Source organism: Mytilus galloprovincialis, chromosome 9 (genome assembly GCF_965363235.1).
Source record: "Mytilus galloprovincialis chromosome 9, xbMytGall1.hap1.1, whole genome shotgun sequence".
Classification (NCBI taxonomy): Eukaryota; Metazoa; Mollusca; class Bivalvia; order Mytilida; family Mytilidae; genus Mytilus; species Mytilus galloprovincialis.
In genome coordinates, this window is record NC_134846.1 from 38,543,425 (window position 1) to 38,563,270 (window position 19,846).

Below are 19,846 nucleotides of genomic sequence, written 5' to 3' on the forward strand. Positions count from 1 at the left end.
ATTTCTACAGGCCTGCTATAAATATCTCCACTCAAAAAAACGGAATAGCACAATTTAATGTTCACAATAATGTTGTTTAAATAGCCCGTAAATTTATATACAATCCAAGAAACTTATCCATGTTATCGGTCCAATTAAATAAACCTATTACAAAAGGTAACCATTTCAACACTGCTATAAAATCTTTTGATATTTTTTTTTATCGGGATGCATATAGATTTATTATAAATAAGCTAAAACCCAAATGAATAGTATTTTTATTCACGGTTCTACAATCAGTCGATACCATTATTTCGGCACTATTTAAAATGACGTCTTTACAATAGATCATTTAAATTGGGACTATTGGGACAATTAGACTAGCTTTGCATATAGTTCATAGATCTGGAGTTTGAATCTTTTGTGTTCTTGTTAGTTGCTTTTTGCTCTGTATCGAGCTGATGAATTTTAAAAGCCCTTTTCAACTTATTTTCACGGTTGCATTTATATTCAACTTATTTTTACGGTTGCAATTATATTGTGCTGTTCAAGGTTAAGGGGATGTCGTTCCTGCAAACATGTTTAATCCATTCCACATAGTATATTTTCTGTGTTTAAATTAAATCTTTATCTCAGCATATTTTATTAGTTTTAATCTTGTTACATACGTCCTTCTTTTTTATCCACACAGTAACAGTTTTGTAGCGAGTGCTTTTTTTTAAATTTCTTCTGTAATATAATATTATTACCCTCTTACTCGCAAATCTCTCATCATTATTGAACTTAATTCGGTATTTTCGGCTGGTTTTTTAAATTTACGAATCAAGCATTTGTGATCATCATTTCAAAGCTAATAGCAACCTCCGCTTTAACAGCTAGGCGTTTATAACTTAATCGCTGCCAAATCATCTATCATACTTAATTTTTCAAAGTACACTTGACATTTTGCAGGCTAAGTGAGGTTAAATACGAATATGATTTTACAATTTTAACCCTTCAATTTATTTCAATGTCTTTTTTAATAATCTTGATGAAAATTATAGATAAAAAATTGCAAATTATATCTTTCTGTTATTATTTTTTCATTACAACAAAAATACAATTCGTAAACGTAAGTTTTTCCAGGGTATGTCATTGGTAAATTTTTCATTGTTACAGTAATTGATTACCAAAGAAAACGAATCCATTTATGAATAATAAAAAGAAAAACACTTAATGGCAGCAGTTTTGCTCAGGGTGCTGTCTCTTTATTATGAATAAGTACATTTGAAATTTTTCAATGTTCTAATCTAATCATTTCTATACAGAAAATACACAGTAAAAAAAACTAAACTGAAGAAAAAACATGAACCCCAAAAGGGATAAACCGGTAGCTCAGATTCATACATAGATGAATTGAGGTTTTGAGATTGCAAGTCAGTAACTACGAGTAGTTTTTTGTTGAGTTATGTATCATTGTACTTTTGCTTACTTCTTGTTTTACCTTTTCTGACATCCGACTCAGACTTCTTTTAAACTGAGTTTTACTGTGAGTATTTCTATGTGTTTCTTTATTCTTTATTGACTAGAGCTATAGGGAGAGGGTTGAGATCTCACAAAACATGTTAAACCCCGGCGCATTTTTGCGCCTGTCCCAAGTCAGGAGCCTCTGTCCTTTGTAAGTCTTGTATTTTTTTTTAAAGTTTTGTTCATCATTTATTATACATTGCTCTTCAACTTCTTACTTTATTTGGCCTTTTTAACTTTTTTGGATTCGAGCGTCACTGATGGGTCTTTTGTGGACGAGGCGCGCGTCTGGCGTATATACAAAATTTAGTCCTGGTATCTATGATGAGTTTATTTATATGTTCTGAAGTTACATGTAAGTGTGATGTCCATTTCCACTGAACTATTATACAATTTTATTTAGGGGCCAGCTGAGAACAACCTCTGGGTGCGGGATTTTTTTGCTGCGTTGAAGACCCATTGGTTGAATTCGGCTGTTATCTGCTCTTTTGTCGGGTTGTTGTCTTTTTGACATATTCCCCATTTTTTCATGAATAAAAAAGTACTTTGTAAGACTTCTTCCCGATGAAAGTTTGGAATAATAACTGTATTATCATTACTAGTAGCAGAATAATTGGAAATACGAAGGTCCATTCTCAATTTTATATCTTCGCCATACGAATTAAACCATTATATAACGTTACATTGTAGAATGAAATTCAAAACAGTGTGGCTGTGGTCATTGATTGACACATTAAATTCATCCATTGACTGGGACAATTTAGGTGAACGTTTGTATGTAACGGTCACTGCTCACTATGTACTTTTTAAAGACACATAAACTATGGGGTCACCAAAGGTTCTCAACACCTTAATAAAGTAATTCGAAAAATTAATCAGAAATAACACGATGTTTTGATTTATATCAATTATATAAATCAAAACATAAAGGTTATTCCTGATTAATTTTTCGAATTATTTTATAATTAAAGGCGTTAAGAAACCTTTGGTGACCCCACAGTTTAAATGTCTATCGTAGGTACGTCGTTAACAGTGGTCGTTACAGACAAACGTTCACGTAAATTGTCCCAGTCAATGGATGAATTTAATGAGTCAATCAATGGCCACAGCCACACTGTTTTGAATTTCATTCTATGTAACTTAACATTATTGCAATGAAATGAACAGACTACAGTTTACTTGTTTATAGCCTTAATTAGCTAGATAATAAACTCTTTAAATTCAGTGATTTCAAATCGATGTAATTCCGCCAGTTTTACACATTTTTTATGGAACACATCTAATACGTAAAACGAAACATCACAACATTTCTAACAAAGGATCTTTTGTTTGTGAAATAAAACACGTGTGAGATCCATTACTTTAATTCTAGATTAAGATAAAAGATATTTTGAAACCTTTGCCCCGTGGAAATGTTGTAAAAGTGAAAATAAGACGTAAGGCAGGATTTTGCTTTATTCTTTAATAGAGAAGTCGTCTAAACAAGGTCGTTTTCTATTGTATTGAATGCGTAAAGGTTGTTTGTTCAAGAACTGTAGACATTTTTAAAAACGTATGATTGGCTCTAAGCGTAAGGAAAAGAACTTTTGTCCTTAAAAAGACTTGTTTTTGTTATTGCTTTTAATTTTCCACTAGATAATTATTATGAATAACCCGCTTTTTCCAGTACATCTGATTTCGAAGTGATTTATAATATTAATGTTCGTACGCGGAAAAGTCAGCATTATTATAATGAAATGCATTCATTTACTTTCATTCGTACTTTATTTGGCCTTTTCAACCTTTTTTTTAATCGAGCGTCACTGGCGAGTCTTGTAGACGAAACGCGCGTCTGGTACAAATTCAAAATGTCAATTATAATGTTCATATGATGATTTTACTAGTATAAGTATCAAAAATACTTTGGTATCCCGTCTGTAGGTTTTAAAACATAATGTGTTTGAAACTTTAAAAAATAATTTCTTTGATGTGTAATTCAATCTGCATGCCATCAGTTATCATCTTCCTTAACCGCCAACAATCAGTGAAATGATTTAGTATCCACATCTGATACAAGATGCCTCCAGTTATGCAGTTTCACAATGACTTTGATGTCCGGCTTTGATAGCTGATAGAATTGATATTAATAATTTAGAAAACGGTTTCGTTGAGTACTTGGAAGACCCATCAATATTGCGTTGTTTCTAAGAACACTTAATGTAATTTAAGTTTCCAATGCAGTAAAGAAAAAAAATATTTATTTTTTGGTTTTCCTACTAATATTACTTTATACCCTTGCATTGATCTGGCCTTGAAGTCATAAAACTTTGCTCAGTGCTCGGAGCTCAAAAATCATGCTCGGAACATGAAATCCAGCGTTTTGGTTGGTTGAATTTGGAGTACTAGTACAAAAAACTGACACGAAAGTTTTATGACTTCAAGGCCTGGCAATCCTGGAAATTTGTTAGAAATTTCAAAATCAGGTCAATCAAATCAAGGACGTATAACTAACATCTAATATACGTCCTTGTTCAAATCAATTAACTTAAAGGCATTCTATTATAAAAATGTCAGATCTCCTATAACGAACTGTGGCTTCTATTTCCCACAATTACTTTTTATTTGTTTAGCTTTTTCTACAGTTGTATTCTGTAATTAATGATGGTGCTATATACATTTGAATGTAGGGCAAGTAATATATTACCATGAATGATGTTAATCTGTCTATTAGGAAAGTTATTCAACAGTCAATGTTTGCTTACTCGGTTGATTGAGAGCCGTGGTGTAGTGGTTAGTGCATCGGACTACTAACACAAAGGTTCCTGGTTCGATTCCCGTTTGGGATGAAAATTTCAGGAATTCAATTTTCGGCTCTCCCTTGACACCATCTGCGAGTATGGTCTTGAGGAAACGATGATAGTCCGTCGGAAGGGGACGATAAATGGCTGACCCGTGTTAAGAGAGAGTCATATCTCTTGCACGTTAAAGACACCCTTGTAGATTTCGAAAAAGAGTAGGCTAATGCCGCTACAAGGCAGCACTAGCACCAGCAAAGTGGAAAGGGATTAATATAAGTTGGAAAACTTGTTTCCCAAATCCACTATAAATAAATATGTTTAAACTAAAGTATATGATTTGGCAAGGACGTATATTAGATGTTAGTTATACGTCCTTGGATTTGGTTATATATTTATCAATAGTAATTTATTGAATGATTCTTCATCATTGTTACTATAAAAGAGTATGGTACAATGCGTTATATCTGAATACAGTAAATGTAATTTTTGGAGTTTTATTTTTGAGTTATGTTTATATACAGTATTTACTAAAAAACGTTATATATATAGAATATTTTTTTATTGTCGATTTTATTTTATCCAAACACAATTAACCTTCAAATTATTAATATTCATGCAGCGATGGTTCTTTCTAATAAAAAATAAATCCAATATCTGACATACCGGATTATTGACATTTAATTCAATTATTGATATTCAATTTAAAGGAAACAAAATTTCTTGTGAAGAAAATGTTAAAATTCTTGGAAGAACTATGGATTCGGACTTAAACATTAACAATCATATATCTGAAATATGTAAAAAAAAAAAAAAAAAAAAGCAACAAGACAATTAAATACTCTAAAACGTATGGGTAAATATTTAAACAGGCTAAATACAATGTAGGTTAACAGCATACTCTTATTCATTCTTTCGAATTTTAACTACAATGTATTACTGTCCTGTAATTTGTCACTACAGTAGTTCTTTTAAAATGGAAAAAAAATCAAGAAAGAGCTCTCAGATTCATCTATGAAGATTGTGATTATAGTTCATACAAAAAACTGCTAGAAAATCAAAATTACCATCTTTAAAAATAAGAAGAATAAAAACAATTGCAATAGAAACATTTACAACAATTCACAAAGAAAGTCCAAGCTACATTTTTTACCTTCATGATTTGATTGAAATAAAAATTAAGGAGTTTGAATTAAGAAAAGAGGAAACAGCAGTACTCCCAAGACTTCGAACTACTAAGTATGGCTTAAGATCGTTTCGCTATAATGCTGCACAAGTCTGGAATGAGTTGCCGAACAACTGTCAAAAATGGTACAAACATGGGATCCACATAACAGCTCATGCCAGTGCAGTGCATGCATATAGTGTTGATGTCTGTGTTTCTTTTATTATTTTTTATGTTTGTGTGGATATTTGATTTGTGCAATCTTATTATTACTTTTTGCTATGTTATAAGTACCTACTATGCTTTTAACTTTTTATATGTAATCTACTGATCAGAACAGAAAAACTGTATCTCATTGATAAAGGGCAGAAAATATCAACGATGATAAAAGAAAAAAAGTAGGCAGACAGACAACAACATTTCAAAACAAATATCAAAACGTTGAACATAAAAACAATAAACTTAAAAGGAAAAATACAGTCCTACATACAAAAACTAAAGATTGAACAACAAGAACTCTTAACCAGAAACCATGAGTGAAGTACTGAAAAATATACTACATAAAAAATCGGTAAACTGTAAGATAAGACAAGTTTTCCAGTCGGATATCTTACTTGTGATCAGACAAAGAGATAGTCATAAAGTGTGACAATCTTCGTGATTAAAATAATTTATGTTGTCCTTATATCAGCTATGAATCGAAACGGTGTTATATTTTGAACATGAAGAATGCTTCAATCTTCGTAACTATTAATTTAAACCAGACTGCTAAGTTGTCTTGTCCTGTCAGCAGTTCGTACTTTTAAGGCATCAAAAGTCTGAATATTCACATTTTGTAAATCCCTTGAAACATTCAATGCGCTATTCGTCTCTGACAATGAAACCTTTGTGATTATTTATTATTGTGAGTCGAACCATTATCGACATAACTAGGCTTACTGTGATGTGTCTTTATATGATAATGGAATCTGTATAATAATAGTCACATGTTTGTATATTCAAAATGTAAAATCAGTCAAGGTTATCCAAGTTTTCGTTCAGATGTCCTTAATCCTATTGCAGTATCGGCTTCTGAATCGGTTGAAGAATTTGCATAACAATGAAACAATTTTTTTCTCAAGTGATGCTTTGTCTATCTTGATTAATTCTTGAAAAATATAGAATAGTTGCATATATAAGATTTGTATAATACGATTTAAATATACCAAAGATTTTATATGAAATCTCATTTAACCTTCTTGTAAATACGTAAAGATTTGACAAAATTAGCCCCCCCCCCCCCCCAAAAGAGAAGATAACTCAGAAAGACCCTTACAGTGATGACATAAGTTTTGAAAATCTAAGAACAGAAAAAAATCATTTGTTATAAAAAAAAATGAAATAGAAAAAATATTTATATAATTTATAAACAGGAATGTAGTACACGGATGCCCCACTAGCACTATTATTTTCTATGTTTACTTGACTCTGAAATTAGGGGGGGGGGTCAAAACTCTAATTTTGCATTAAAATTAGAAAGATAATGTCACAGGGAACATGTGTACTTAGTTTTAAGTTAATTGGACTTCAACTTCATCAAAAACTACCTTGATCAAAAACTTGAACATCAAGCGGGACAGACAGACGAACAAACGAAAATATTTCATGTTATTTCACCATAAAGCTGTCACAAAGAGGCCACAAGCAAAGACAAGCACACATTCTGGACATTGTTGAGAACTTGCACATTTATATACCGGGCAAATATATGAAGTAAAATATAACCGTTGCGGGGTAACGTTTAGACAAAGCAATGAGATGTATAACTGTTATTTTTGAAAATACAAAAATGTATATCGTCAATGCAAAAAGGGACCAACTAGGATATGTACAACATACAAGGAGGGGCAATCACGGTACATGTAACTATCACAGACACATGGCTGTAGGGTACAATTATATTTGAATTAAATTCTTCATCAGTAGAAAACCGCGTGGTCTTATGATGTAAGAAAATCGAATATACCAACAGAGAAACGGCACCTCATTGGTAAAAAGAAGAAAATATAAACGATGATTTAAAAAAAAAAGGAAGATAGACAATAACAAAACAAAATTCAAACAACGAACATACAAACAATTAAAAGTACAAAACAAAACACTCTTACATAGCAAACTAATTAACGATTGAGCAACACAAATTCTAACCAGAAACCATGAGTGTGAAGTACTGAAAATTCGACTACATAAAAAAATCTGTAAATTCTAAGATAAGTTAAGTTTTCTATTTGGGTATCTTTTTTGCGATCAGTGCAGGTGCAATCGACTCCAATCTTAATTTACTATGATTGAAGATCATCGAAGGTCGGTGGTTTTCTCCGTGCACTCCAGCTTCATCCACAAATAAGAACTGGCCGCCACGACATACCCCAAATGAAGTGCTTAAAAGTGTCGTTAAAACACAGAAAATCAGAATTGTTTAAATTGCTATCAGACAAAGTGATGGTCATTAAGTGTGACATTATTCATGATAAAATTATCTATGTTGTCATTATATCAGCTATGAATCGAAATGGTGTTATATTTTGAACATGAGTAATGCTTCCAACCTTCGTAACTATTAGTTTAAACCGGACTTGTCTTGTCATGTCATCAGTTCGTACTTTAAAGGTATCAAAAGTCTGGATATTTACATTTTGTAAATCCCTTGAAACATTCAATGCGCAATACGTCTGTGACAATGTAAAATTTGTGATTATTCATTATTGTGAATTGAACCATTATCGGTATAACTAGGCTTACTTTGATGTGTCTTTATATGATAATGGCGTCTGTTATAATAATTAATTTTCACATGTTTGTTTATTCAAAGTGTAAAATCAGTCAAGGTTATCCAAGTTTCGGTCAGATGTCCTCAATCCTTTTGCAATATCGGCTTCTGAATCTGTGGAAGGATTTGCATAACAATGAAACGTATTCTTTCCCAAGTGATGTTATGTCTTTCTTTGTTAATTCATGTGCATGTTTATATGGAATAGTTGCATTCATATTATTTGTATAATACGATTCAAATATACCAAGGAGGTTATATGAAATCTAATTCAACCTCCTTGTAAATACGTAAAGATTTGACAAAATAAGCCCCCCCCCCCCCCCCCCAAAAAAAAAGAGAAGATAACTCAGAACGACCCAGACAGTAATGACATAAGTTTTGAAAATCTAACAACAGAAGAGTCATTTGTTATAAAAGTCCTGAAATAGAGTTATATAATTTATAAACAGGAATGTAGCACACGAATGCCCCACTCGCACTATAATTTTCTAAGTTCAATGGACTCTGAAAGTGGGGATTAAACTCTAATTTGCCATTTAAATTAGAAAGATCATATTACAGGGAACACGTGAACTACGTATAAAAAAAACCACCGTTATATCCATTGACATCCAGGGCGTCAGTGTAACGAGGGACCAACTGGGATATTTTTTATGTACAACATATAAGGAGGGGTCATCAAGGAAACTATCACGAACACATGGCTGTAGAATACAATTATATTTGAAATGTATCCTTCATCTGTAGAACACCGTCTGATTTTATATAATGGAAGAAAATCGAATAGATCATCAGAGAGACGCCATCTCATTGATAAGGGAAGAAAATATCAACGAAGACAAAAAAAAAAAAAACCACGGAAGACAGACAGACCATAACATGACAAAACAAAATTGAAACGACGAACATACAAACAATAAACTTAAAGTGAAAAAAAACTCCTACATGCAAAGCAAATTAAAAATTAAACAACACAAACTCGCATCAGAAATCATGTGTTAAAAAGTATCAAAGAAATACGGAAAAATCGATTTCATAAAACATTCTATGATTCTAAGATAAAGAAAGTTTTCCTATCGTGTATCTTGTTAGCGATCAATGGGGGTGCACTCGACTTCAGTCTTCATTAACTATGATTGAATTTGTCAACTGTCCTATCGATGGTCAGTGGTTTTCTACGGGAGCTCCGGCTTCCTCAAGCAATAAAAATTGGTCGCCATGAAATAGCCAAAAAGCAATGATTAAAAGTAGCGTTTGAAGACAGAAAATCAGATATTAAGACAAAGTGGTGGTCATTAAGTATGACATTCATCGCGATAAAACGATTTATGTTGTCATTGATATAAGTAAAGAATCGAAATGGTGTTATATTTTGAACATAAGTATGGCTTCCAACCTTCGTAACTATTAGTTTAAACCAGACTTGTCTTGTCATGACATTAATTCGTACTTTAAAGGCATCAAAAGTCTGAATATTTACATTTTGTAAATCCCTTGAAACATTCATTGTGCAATACATCTGTGACAACATAACATTTGATATGATTCATTATTATGAATTGAACCATTATCGGTATAACTAGGCTTACTTTGATGTGGGTTTTTATAATTATGGCATCTCTCTGTATATCTAACAACACTTTGTATATCTACAATCACTCTGTATATCTATCACCACGCTATACACCGTGACACCCCTAATCATTTTTCTATAGAGGCTATGAAAAAAATATCCCCCTTTTTTTCATTTTTTTTTTAACATAGTGCCACTCGATACCTTGCGCAAAAGATGCGCTTGTTCCTCCTCTACAAGACCTATATAGTCATACCCGGTGACTCCCCTCATTTTTTTTCTCTAGAAGCTATAAAATAGGCCAATCCCACTTTTTTCCGGTTTTTTTTTCAAATTTTTAGCCCTATAGTTTTAGATTTTTGAACATAGCGCCACTCGATTCCTTGCGCAAAAGATGTTGTTCAATATTCTAATATGAAGTTGGGCTTCTATTGGAAGTATTCCGTTTAGGATGATGATAGTAACATCTGCTACATAAGTTGGTAATGAGAGTATAAGCTTAGAGGTATTTTTTTCTAGAATTTTTCGATTAATTCTAGTGAATTTGTTTTTGGTAGTGTAAGCTCTTATCCATAGATAAGTACTAGAGATACGTAACACGAATGATTGAATGACACATGAAATGATTGAATGACACATGAAATGACCGAATGACACATGCAATTTTAATCTTAGTTTAAACAGTATTTATTAATGAAAATTTTTACAAGATTACGTATTACAATGTTATATGAAGTTTTAATCTTAATTAGCATATATTGGTGACTTTTAAACATTGATTTATAAATAGTATTACATTAAAAGTGTATTAAAAATGATTTATTAAAGCAGGAAAGTTCATAAAATGTTATTATAATTTTGTGGATACATCTGTTCCTAATTGCATATATACGATTGCCCAATGTGTTCAATCTGGACTACCAAAGTTGGGCTCTCATTTGTATAATAAATTAAAACTCACTGACACTCCAAGAATTTACATGTATTTCATTTAACAGTAAAAAAAAAATATTTTAAGTAATAATTTTCCAGAAAGTCTGAAAACCGCCCAGGACCTCCTGATTGCACTGAGTACGAAAGGTTTTCTTAGAACAAAAATAAAGATACAAGTTGCAAAAAATATAGATCTAATTCAATGCAAAATGTGGCGATCAAAGTTTAACACCCGTGTTAACAGCGTTTGTTTAATGGTTAACAATGCACTGGGCACGTGTCGTTAAATAACAAACTAATAAACAATATAATAGAGTTGTAAGGTAATAAATATTTCAGGTATTGGGCATTTGTCATCATCATGATTAGATTATTTAATTGACAAAAAAACGCTTAAAACTTTATATTTCAATTTACCAAATACAAAATGTAAGTACTAAAATGTAACATTAAGCAATAAAATGTATGATACCATATTTCACTGTTTTAATAGAGAAAATTACGGAAAGAAAAATGGAGCTTGAAATCTTTTTTAATTAAGATTATAACTTTCTAAAAGGAAACTCTTTAGGACTTCTAAATGGTGTATTTCAACTGTGCTAAACTTATTTCAACATTAAAGTTATTTGTCCTAGTTAATTGTGTGGATGTCAGATTTATGTAACATATTTCACTTTCTTCATAAGGAAAAATACGGATATTACATTCAAATTCTATTAAAAGAAACTCTCAAGACAACTTCCCTCTGATCTTCATTAATATCGATATACTTGTAATACATGTACATCCTGAATAAATCAATTGTTATTTTTTATAAAATTTAGAAAAATTAAACGTTCTAAAACGTTTCCCGCAAGAGCCTTATCTTTCATTATTCTGTCTGTATAGATGCACCATGGTCTCTATATCTTATCCCTTATGACCATGAAATTTTCTTCCAATGTATCGTGACTTTCTATTGGCTCCTTTTTTTCAGATAATAATTTTTCTCAGAATTTTCAGATAATCCCGGTTTATCTCAGATAAAATAGGATTATCTCAGCTTAATTCAAATTCGAGAAAATTCTAGTTTATCTGAGAAAATATAGAAAATTCATTATCTGGAGAAAATCTCGGTTTATCTAAAAATTCTGAGATAAACCGGCATTATCTGGAAAAAATCGAGATAATCCCGGTTTATCTGAGCTTAATGTAAAAAAGTGAGATAATCCTAGTTTATCTGAGAAAATCCTGGTTTATCTGAGATAATCTAGGATTATCTATAAAAGTGGTTCAGGCGTGGCATACATCTGTTTAATAATTAATATTCACATGTTTGTATATTCAAAGTGTAAAATCAGTCAAGGTTATCCAAGTTTTCGATCAGACGTCGTTAATCCTATTGCAGTATCGGCTTCTGAATTTGTGAACGGATTTGCATAACAATGGAAGATTTTTTTCTCAAGTGATATTTTGTCTATCTTGATTAATTCTTGAAAAATATGTAATGGTTACATTTATACGATTCGTATAATACGATTTGAAAAAATAAGCCCAATATTTAGAAAGAAGATATATACCACAGAACAACCCATAAAGAATGGACATTAGTTTTGAAAAATCCTAGAAGAAAAGAAACATTTGATATACAAAATCCTGAAAAAGGTCGATTATTTATTTTGATTATGAAAAATCCTGTTGATTGTACTAGTCGTCTCTTTCCATCTTTTGCCGTTCCAAAATGTAAAACATGGTGTGTAATGTTATGGCTTTCACCATATTCACATCAAATAAATATTTATTTAATTATTGTCATGGTGGTACTTGTTGTTTTGGACGTTGTAAACCGAACGCAACTATTTAGTATCAGACCGAAAATAATAACAAGAATAGAGGTAACTCTGCAAGATAATTCGAGTTCTATCATTTATTTTTTCTGAAAAAAGAAGCCATTATAAGGTAAGGAAATTACCCTTCTTTCGAAGTAGCCTAGTCCTACAGACAGATTGGTTATCTGTCGGACTAGTCTACTCTTAAAGGAGGATAATTTACCTTACCAAATAATGACTTCATGGTTTAACTAGCAAGCAAGATAACCAAAGATATAATCTTAATCTACACACTCAATGCAATCGGCTGTAATACGCCTCGGAGAATGTACATAGTTACTAAAAGTAAGATTAAGTACAAACTGTATTGATATTTGAGAAACCTATAAATCTTTACGAAGGTCAAGTTCACATAAAACTACATATACTGCTAACAACAGATGTCCCGTCAGCCTTTATTTTTGGAGTTTAAAAGTACTTGTCGTGTCGTACAGGTTTTGGGTTGGTCTAGTTTTTATTCCAACAAATAAACTTATATTAATTATAGGGAGGGTTCGTTGACCGCTATGTACATAATGTGCCTGTCCATAGTCAGGACCATGTTATTCAGTGGTCGTCGTGTGTTACTGTATATCATATTTGGATTCGTTAATCTTTATTGTTTTATTTTTATATAAATCAGGCCGTTAGTTTTCTCGTTAGACATTTAAGAATAACATACACATGCGATATGAGATTTGCTCATATTCATGCATATATATATATATATATATATATTTGTTTAGGGGCCAGCTGAATGACGCCTCCGGGTGCGGGAATTTCTCGCTACATTGAAGACCTGTTGGTGACCTTCTGCTGTTGTTTTTTCTATGGTCGGGTTGTTGTCTCTTTGACACATTCCCCATTTCCATTCTCAATTTTATGCATGATTTTTTATTATTAATTGTTGCTTGCTGTGTAAAATATATTTTCGTTCTCCATTTATACTGTAAAACTTACAACAAAATTATTTTTATTTACCTGTGTACATTACTCTATTTTGCGGCATTTTTACAAGGTTGTGGTTGTTTTTTCTGAAATGGTTAATATCTAACCCCTTATTTATTGATTTCGTATTTACATTGTGTCATATATCAAATTTATTCGTTCAGTGTATGTTCACTTGTGTAAATATGTCTTTTGATTGATATTTTACAGTTTGTCTATCCATGTTGTGATGTGGAACTATTGTTTCAGATCAGGCTGAAGGTTGGTACCTAATAAACTTTTAAACCCGCTGCATTTGTTTGCACATGTTCTAAGTAAGAAATATGATGTACAGTAGTTGTCGTTTGTTGTTTGAGGTTCATAAGTGTTTCTCGTATATATATCAGAGCGTTGGTTTTCATGTTTGAATAGTTTTACATTAGTCATTTTTGGGGCCCTTGATATCTGTTCGGTTTGAGCTGAGGCTCCGTGTTGAAGACCGTACTTTGACCTATAATGGTTTACTTTTACAAATTATGACTTAGGTGGAGAGTTGTCTCATTGACACTCATACCTCATCTTCTTATATCTATGGTCAGATGATCCTATCAGACGGTTATGTATACCATACAATCATTCCATATACCAAATGTTGACCTATAAAGCATGATAGAAGAACAACTTATCTAATCATGAAATATTTTAACATTTAGATCAGGAAGGCCAGGGTCAGTGGTAATATATTGAAAGGAAACGTACCACTATCAACAATTTTATAAACCACAAATCACTTACAATCATTCTTAATACCACTAATCTAGTTAACCTATTAGTTTGGTAAATGAAAACCCGACATTATCTGTTAACTTAAAGATGATAAATTAAGTTAACCATAAATTTAAGGTCAGTTAACCCTTCAGACGAATATGTGTCCTTACAATAACCCACCAAACACACATGTATTGTTTTTTGTGCCAAATCAACTTAATGACTTAGCTTCACAAAGTATTGATACATAAACTATTTTCTCGTCAAAATTTCAAGCAATAAAATGTAGAGACCAAATTCCATTGGTACATCCTCGGTGTCATTGTCCTTCGAAATAATGATTTTTGCGTGCACCAGACGACTAAGTCCTTGGAAATAATGATTGTTACGTGCAGCAGACGACTAAGTCCTTGGAAACAATGATTGTTACGTGCAGCAGACGACTAAGTCCTTGGAAACAATGATTGTTACGTGCAGCAGACGACTAAGTCCTTGGAAATAATGATTGTTACGTGCACCAGACGACTAAGTCCTTGGAAACAATGATTATTGCGTGCAGCAGACGACTAATTTAAATAATAATTGACGTAATCAGCAGGACATTTTATTTACATTTTGAATCCATGTTATTCTGTGAAGGAATTAAATTGTTCTTACAAGATAAGAGTGTTAATATCCTATTGACAATAAGTTTTGATGACAATTCCAGGTGAGACCATCCTGTGTTTAGGTCAAAGTTTTACAATCTATTGCATAAAATCTTATCAGAAATCTCAGAAGTGCATTTACATTTTTTTCCTACGCTGAAAAATTAAATTGCATTAAGGAATGGACGTCATTTTCATCATAAGCACTGCAGGGAATTAAAAAACAGATGTTTCTTTTCTTTAATTTAGTTTCCATAATATTACTTTGCATTGCAAAAACAGCATTTTAAAATGACTTGATACCACTTTTTATTCAACTTCCTTTTAGCTGGCTACAAAACAAAATTCTATTGTCTTTATGTTTATAAAAAAAAGATTTGCGAGATATGAACATGGTCCGTTTAACCATGCTAACTACTGTATGCATGTAGAATTAAAGATTTATATTAGAGGATCCCTAACGACGAGCTTTGTACAGGGAATTTATGATGTACATGGATATATGGATATACATGTAATACGTGGTATTAGTGCCGAAAAGCCAACTCTCCACCCAAGCCCTAATGTGTAAACGTAAACCTTTATAGGTCAAATACGTACTGCCTTCAACAAGGAGCCTTATTTGGCTCACACCGAATAGCAAGCTATAACGGGCCCACAGCATGACTTGTGTAAAACCTTTCCAAACAGGAAAACCAACGGTCTAATTTATATGAAAAAAAGAGAAACAAGAAACACTTATAAACCACATCAACATACCATAACCACTGAACATCAGGTTACAAAGGACAGGTGCCAAAAAATGCAGCGGGTTTAAACATTTTGATAGGCGCAAACCTTCGCCCTACGCCCTAGCTAAATCAATATTAAAAGTGTAACATCGCAACATAGAAAAAAACACACTATAAAATATGGCAGACATGTATCTCAAAATGATAGTTGGAGGGAGAGGGGGGGGGGGGGTAGGAGGGGTCCTAATCCCCAAATCCCGAGGTCCCGAATTTAAAAAAAAAAATCCCGACATCCCGCAAAAAAGAATTCCCGGATCCCGTAAGGGTCAATCTTGAAAGTGTCAATCCCGAAATCCCGAGCTTAAAAACATCCGATCCCGGAGTCCAGATAGAGGTCCTATCCCCCTCTTAGTTGACATGGCTCTTTACATTTATATATATATTTATATACAAAACTTTCTTACGAACAAAACTAACGTTTAATACCAAAGTCAGTTAAAAAAAGGTTTGTTTAAACCTGTCTATAATTTGAATAAAATATGCCTAATCTCTGTCCAACTGCTCTTTATTAACTTTCCTTAACGAGCCTCATTATCACATTTTGTGGCTTGTCCTACCGTAGAAGGATGTCAAACAATCTTCCATTCCATTCACGACGATCCCCAGTTATTTGTTCCAACGGATGTGTTGCTTCAAGTCAGCCGCTGGCATCTCAAATTGGAATCGGTAAATTTATTTAAGAACCACGTTTGCTACAGGTGGTACATGTGTAAACATACGACGTCCTAAATATTGACACGTCATTTGTACATTCAACTTCTTACCATGCTTACGTAGCTGTCGGTGTTTTTTCGAAGTATTAACATTCATTTTACGTGTTTAACGCATTTAGTTAGATTATGCAAATGTATATTCTTTGCGTCAAAGGAACGATTGCATGGGAAGTGTTTATATAAGTTTTTTATAACTTTTATGTACTAGATATTAATTTGTGCATGATTGTGTACCCACAAAGTTGTTTACTTTTACGAGAGGTTATCGAGGGAGATTTTAAAATTAATAACTTGAAGATTTATTAAAGTATAAAGTTTTTATTTAGCGGAGTTTAAGATCTGTAATGCCAGTGGCGTAGCTTGCATGTATGCTCAGATGCTCAAGCATCCACATCATTTTGACTAAAAAAATATATATTATTGCTTGTGTTCACAGCAGATACACACAAGTATCCGAATGTAACAAGGGTGAGGATATGAGAAAAGTGTCCAATCATTTCCGAAGCAGTATGCGTGGTTTTTCCTTTAGGATCGTTTAGTTTATGTAAACAACATGGATACATCGCAGAAAAGTGCTCTCGACTCTTTCGTAAAAGTCTACGTCGTCGGCTGCGGCAAGCGCAGAGGATGATGATACGCAGACATGTAGACTGGTTTGGTCTAAAATTGAGCCAAGCGATGACATACCAACGTTAATAGTAAATAACTAAACCATCATATCCTGATATCGTTTCCTGTGACATGAAAGACGACGTGATAAAAACTCTACTAGTATTTACTGAAATGGAGTGTGATAATTCCTGGGCTTATAAATACCCCTTTCTATTTAGATTTTTTTTTTTCAATAAAGGAACAGAGTTCCAATGTCCCCGCATTGCACATATTTTATCTATCTAAGAAACAAGGGCTAAAAATGCACTTTTTATACATTTTTTTTAATATCTGAACATGCTCAAGAGAAATAAAAGCTTCATCTAGCAAATGCAATAGGATTTCTATTATAATTTATGTTTCCACGGATCATAATTGGTTAACAAAATTTGATCAGGACTTATTTGTGTTAGTGTCAAACATTGCTGATGATACAATTTTCACAAAAATCTTGCAATAATTGTACATGTACACACATTACGGCGTAAACAAGACAAGACGGACGGACGCCCGGTATTTCCATGTCCCCTGTAACGCGTTGAGACAAGTAATAATGTTCCGGGAAAGTCACTGTGGAGTCACATCGGTTCCTGTGTTCCGAAGTTCTATAATCATAAGTGTCGCTGTAATGTGTTTGTTTTTGAGATGTCAAATATAAGATTGGGCTTGAAACTCTTTCATCAAATATTATGAATTAAACGAGTAGTTTCGAGAAAACAATAGAATGAAATTCAAAACAGTGTGGCTGTGGCCATTGATTGACACATTAAATTCATCCATTGACTGGGACAATTTAGGTGAACGTTTGTATGTAACGACCACTTCTCACTATGTACTTTTTAAAGACACTTAAACTATGGGGTCACCAAACTTTAAGGTTCTCAACACCTTAATAAAGTAATTCGAAAAATTAATCAGAAATAACACGATGTTTTGATTTATATCAATTATATAAATCAAAACATAAAGGTTATTCCTGATTATTTTTTCGAATTATTTTATAATTAAAGGCGTTAAGAAACCTTTGGTGACCCCACAGTTTAAATGTCTATCGTATGTACGTCGTGAACAGTGGTCGTTACAGACAAACGTTCACGTAAATTGTCCCAGTCAATGAATGAATTTAATGTGTCAATCAATGGCCACAGCCACACTGTTTTGAATTTCATTCTAATAAAAAAAATCGAAATATATACATTGTAGGGTATTTTGAAATTAAACAAAAATCTAGCCAGTGTCTGATTTTAGTGAAGTACACATACATACAGGAAAAATCATCCGAAAAATATAATTTTCTGCATAAAATGGTCCCCAAAAATTTCGCATCTACATCAATTTAACCCTGGCTACGCCACTGAATGCAGAAAGCATATTTTAATAATTTAAAAAATGAAATTTTGGTCTAAAAAGGTTCTTTTTTAAATGATACTCAAAATCAATTGTTTCACTAATTTAAAAGAAGTTTTTAACGGCAATTTGGTAGTAAAATATAGGCCTATGGTAATAAAAAAAACTGTACAGAGTTTTTGTTTTTGTTTTCCCGATATTTTAATATATTTTATCAAATACTACATGCTCTTACTTTAAACGTTATGTACGGAGACGAAAAATCCTATACTGTATGTATACATGCTGTACTAGACAATCTTTTTTTTATATAGATATTTTGAAATCAGGAGGAAATGCTGCTGATGCCGCTGTTGCAGTTGCCGCCGTACTAAATGTGACAGAGCCCTGTTCAACTGGTATTGGTGGTGATGCATTCTGTTTGTTTTACGATTCCAAATCAAAAACTGTTAAAGGGCTAAATGGAAGGTTTGTTGATATACTACAAATATCATATGACTTCATAACACATACTTGCTGCAGGAAACTTGTATTCTGCTTTGATAAAGATAAGTGTAGGGGCATATCTGTTAAACATTTTTTAAAAGTGCGACAATTTTCGTTTGTCTCTTTGACTGATTTACATGTAAAATGTCAGAATGAGGACATGTAAAACAATTACTAGTACATGTGTTTATAGAGAACAAATGTTCATATTTGCGCAAATTTAAATCCCTTCCAACACATGTACAATCCTTTGAAGGCACCACACAATTATATCTCGACTCACTACATACTCATGTCGATTCATCCACTTGCAGTTAGAAATTTCCTAATATTCCTGTTCAAACCATGATCGTATCTGACTATTTTATTGCATAAATTGTTCTCGTCTTGACTATTTATTGAATATTTTTCTTTAGACTTTAAAAAAAATCACAATAATCATGGAAATTGATACAAAATTTAGCTCAAGTAGTAACCTTTTAATTTTAATAACCGATTTGTATATCAATCAGAAGCCATTATACCCACCAACTTCTTTTTGATTATATGTAATTGATAGAAATGTATTTGTCTGCATGACGTTCAATATATTACAGCCATTATTAAACGATACTTGCACTATCACGATCACATTAATGAGTTTAGAAAGGTTTCACTGGTTCATCTATACCAACTTAAAATCATTTGAATGACACTAGTTTTCATATTGTAAAGCTTTTAGTAAATCGAGTTACATTAACCATATAAAGGGCACATACATTATATATCTTGAAATATGCATAGCCGAGTTAATTATAAAGATATAATTTATGCCATAAGGATTCCGTCGAGTTTTTCTAACTAACTATTTGTACCAGAAATTTAAAAAAAAAAATACCACACAACCTTAATATTATATTTTATTGTAATTTCAGTAATTTTTTAAAC

The 19,846-nt window shown here is 32.3% G+C and overlaps 1 protein-coding gene across 1 annotated transcript in view; it reads left to right on the forward strand.

Moving 5' to 3' along the window:
• Positions 1-16,243: 16,243 nt before the first annotated feature.
• Positions 16,244-19,846, forward strand: part of LOC143044963 (glutathione hydrolase-like YwrD proenzyme) — a 41,669-nt gene continuing 38,066 nt past the window's right edge. Inside the window, exons 1-2 of the mRNA XM_076217242.1 lie at positions 16,244-16,388; positions 18,748-18,901. Of these exons, the coding sequence (XP_076073357.1) occupies positions 16,289-16,388; positions 18,748-18,901 (254 nt within the window). The 5' untranslated portion in view covers positions 16,244-16,288. The remainder of the gene's footprint in view (positions 16,389-18,747; positions 18,902-19,846) is intronic.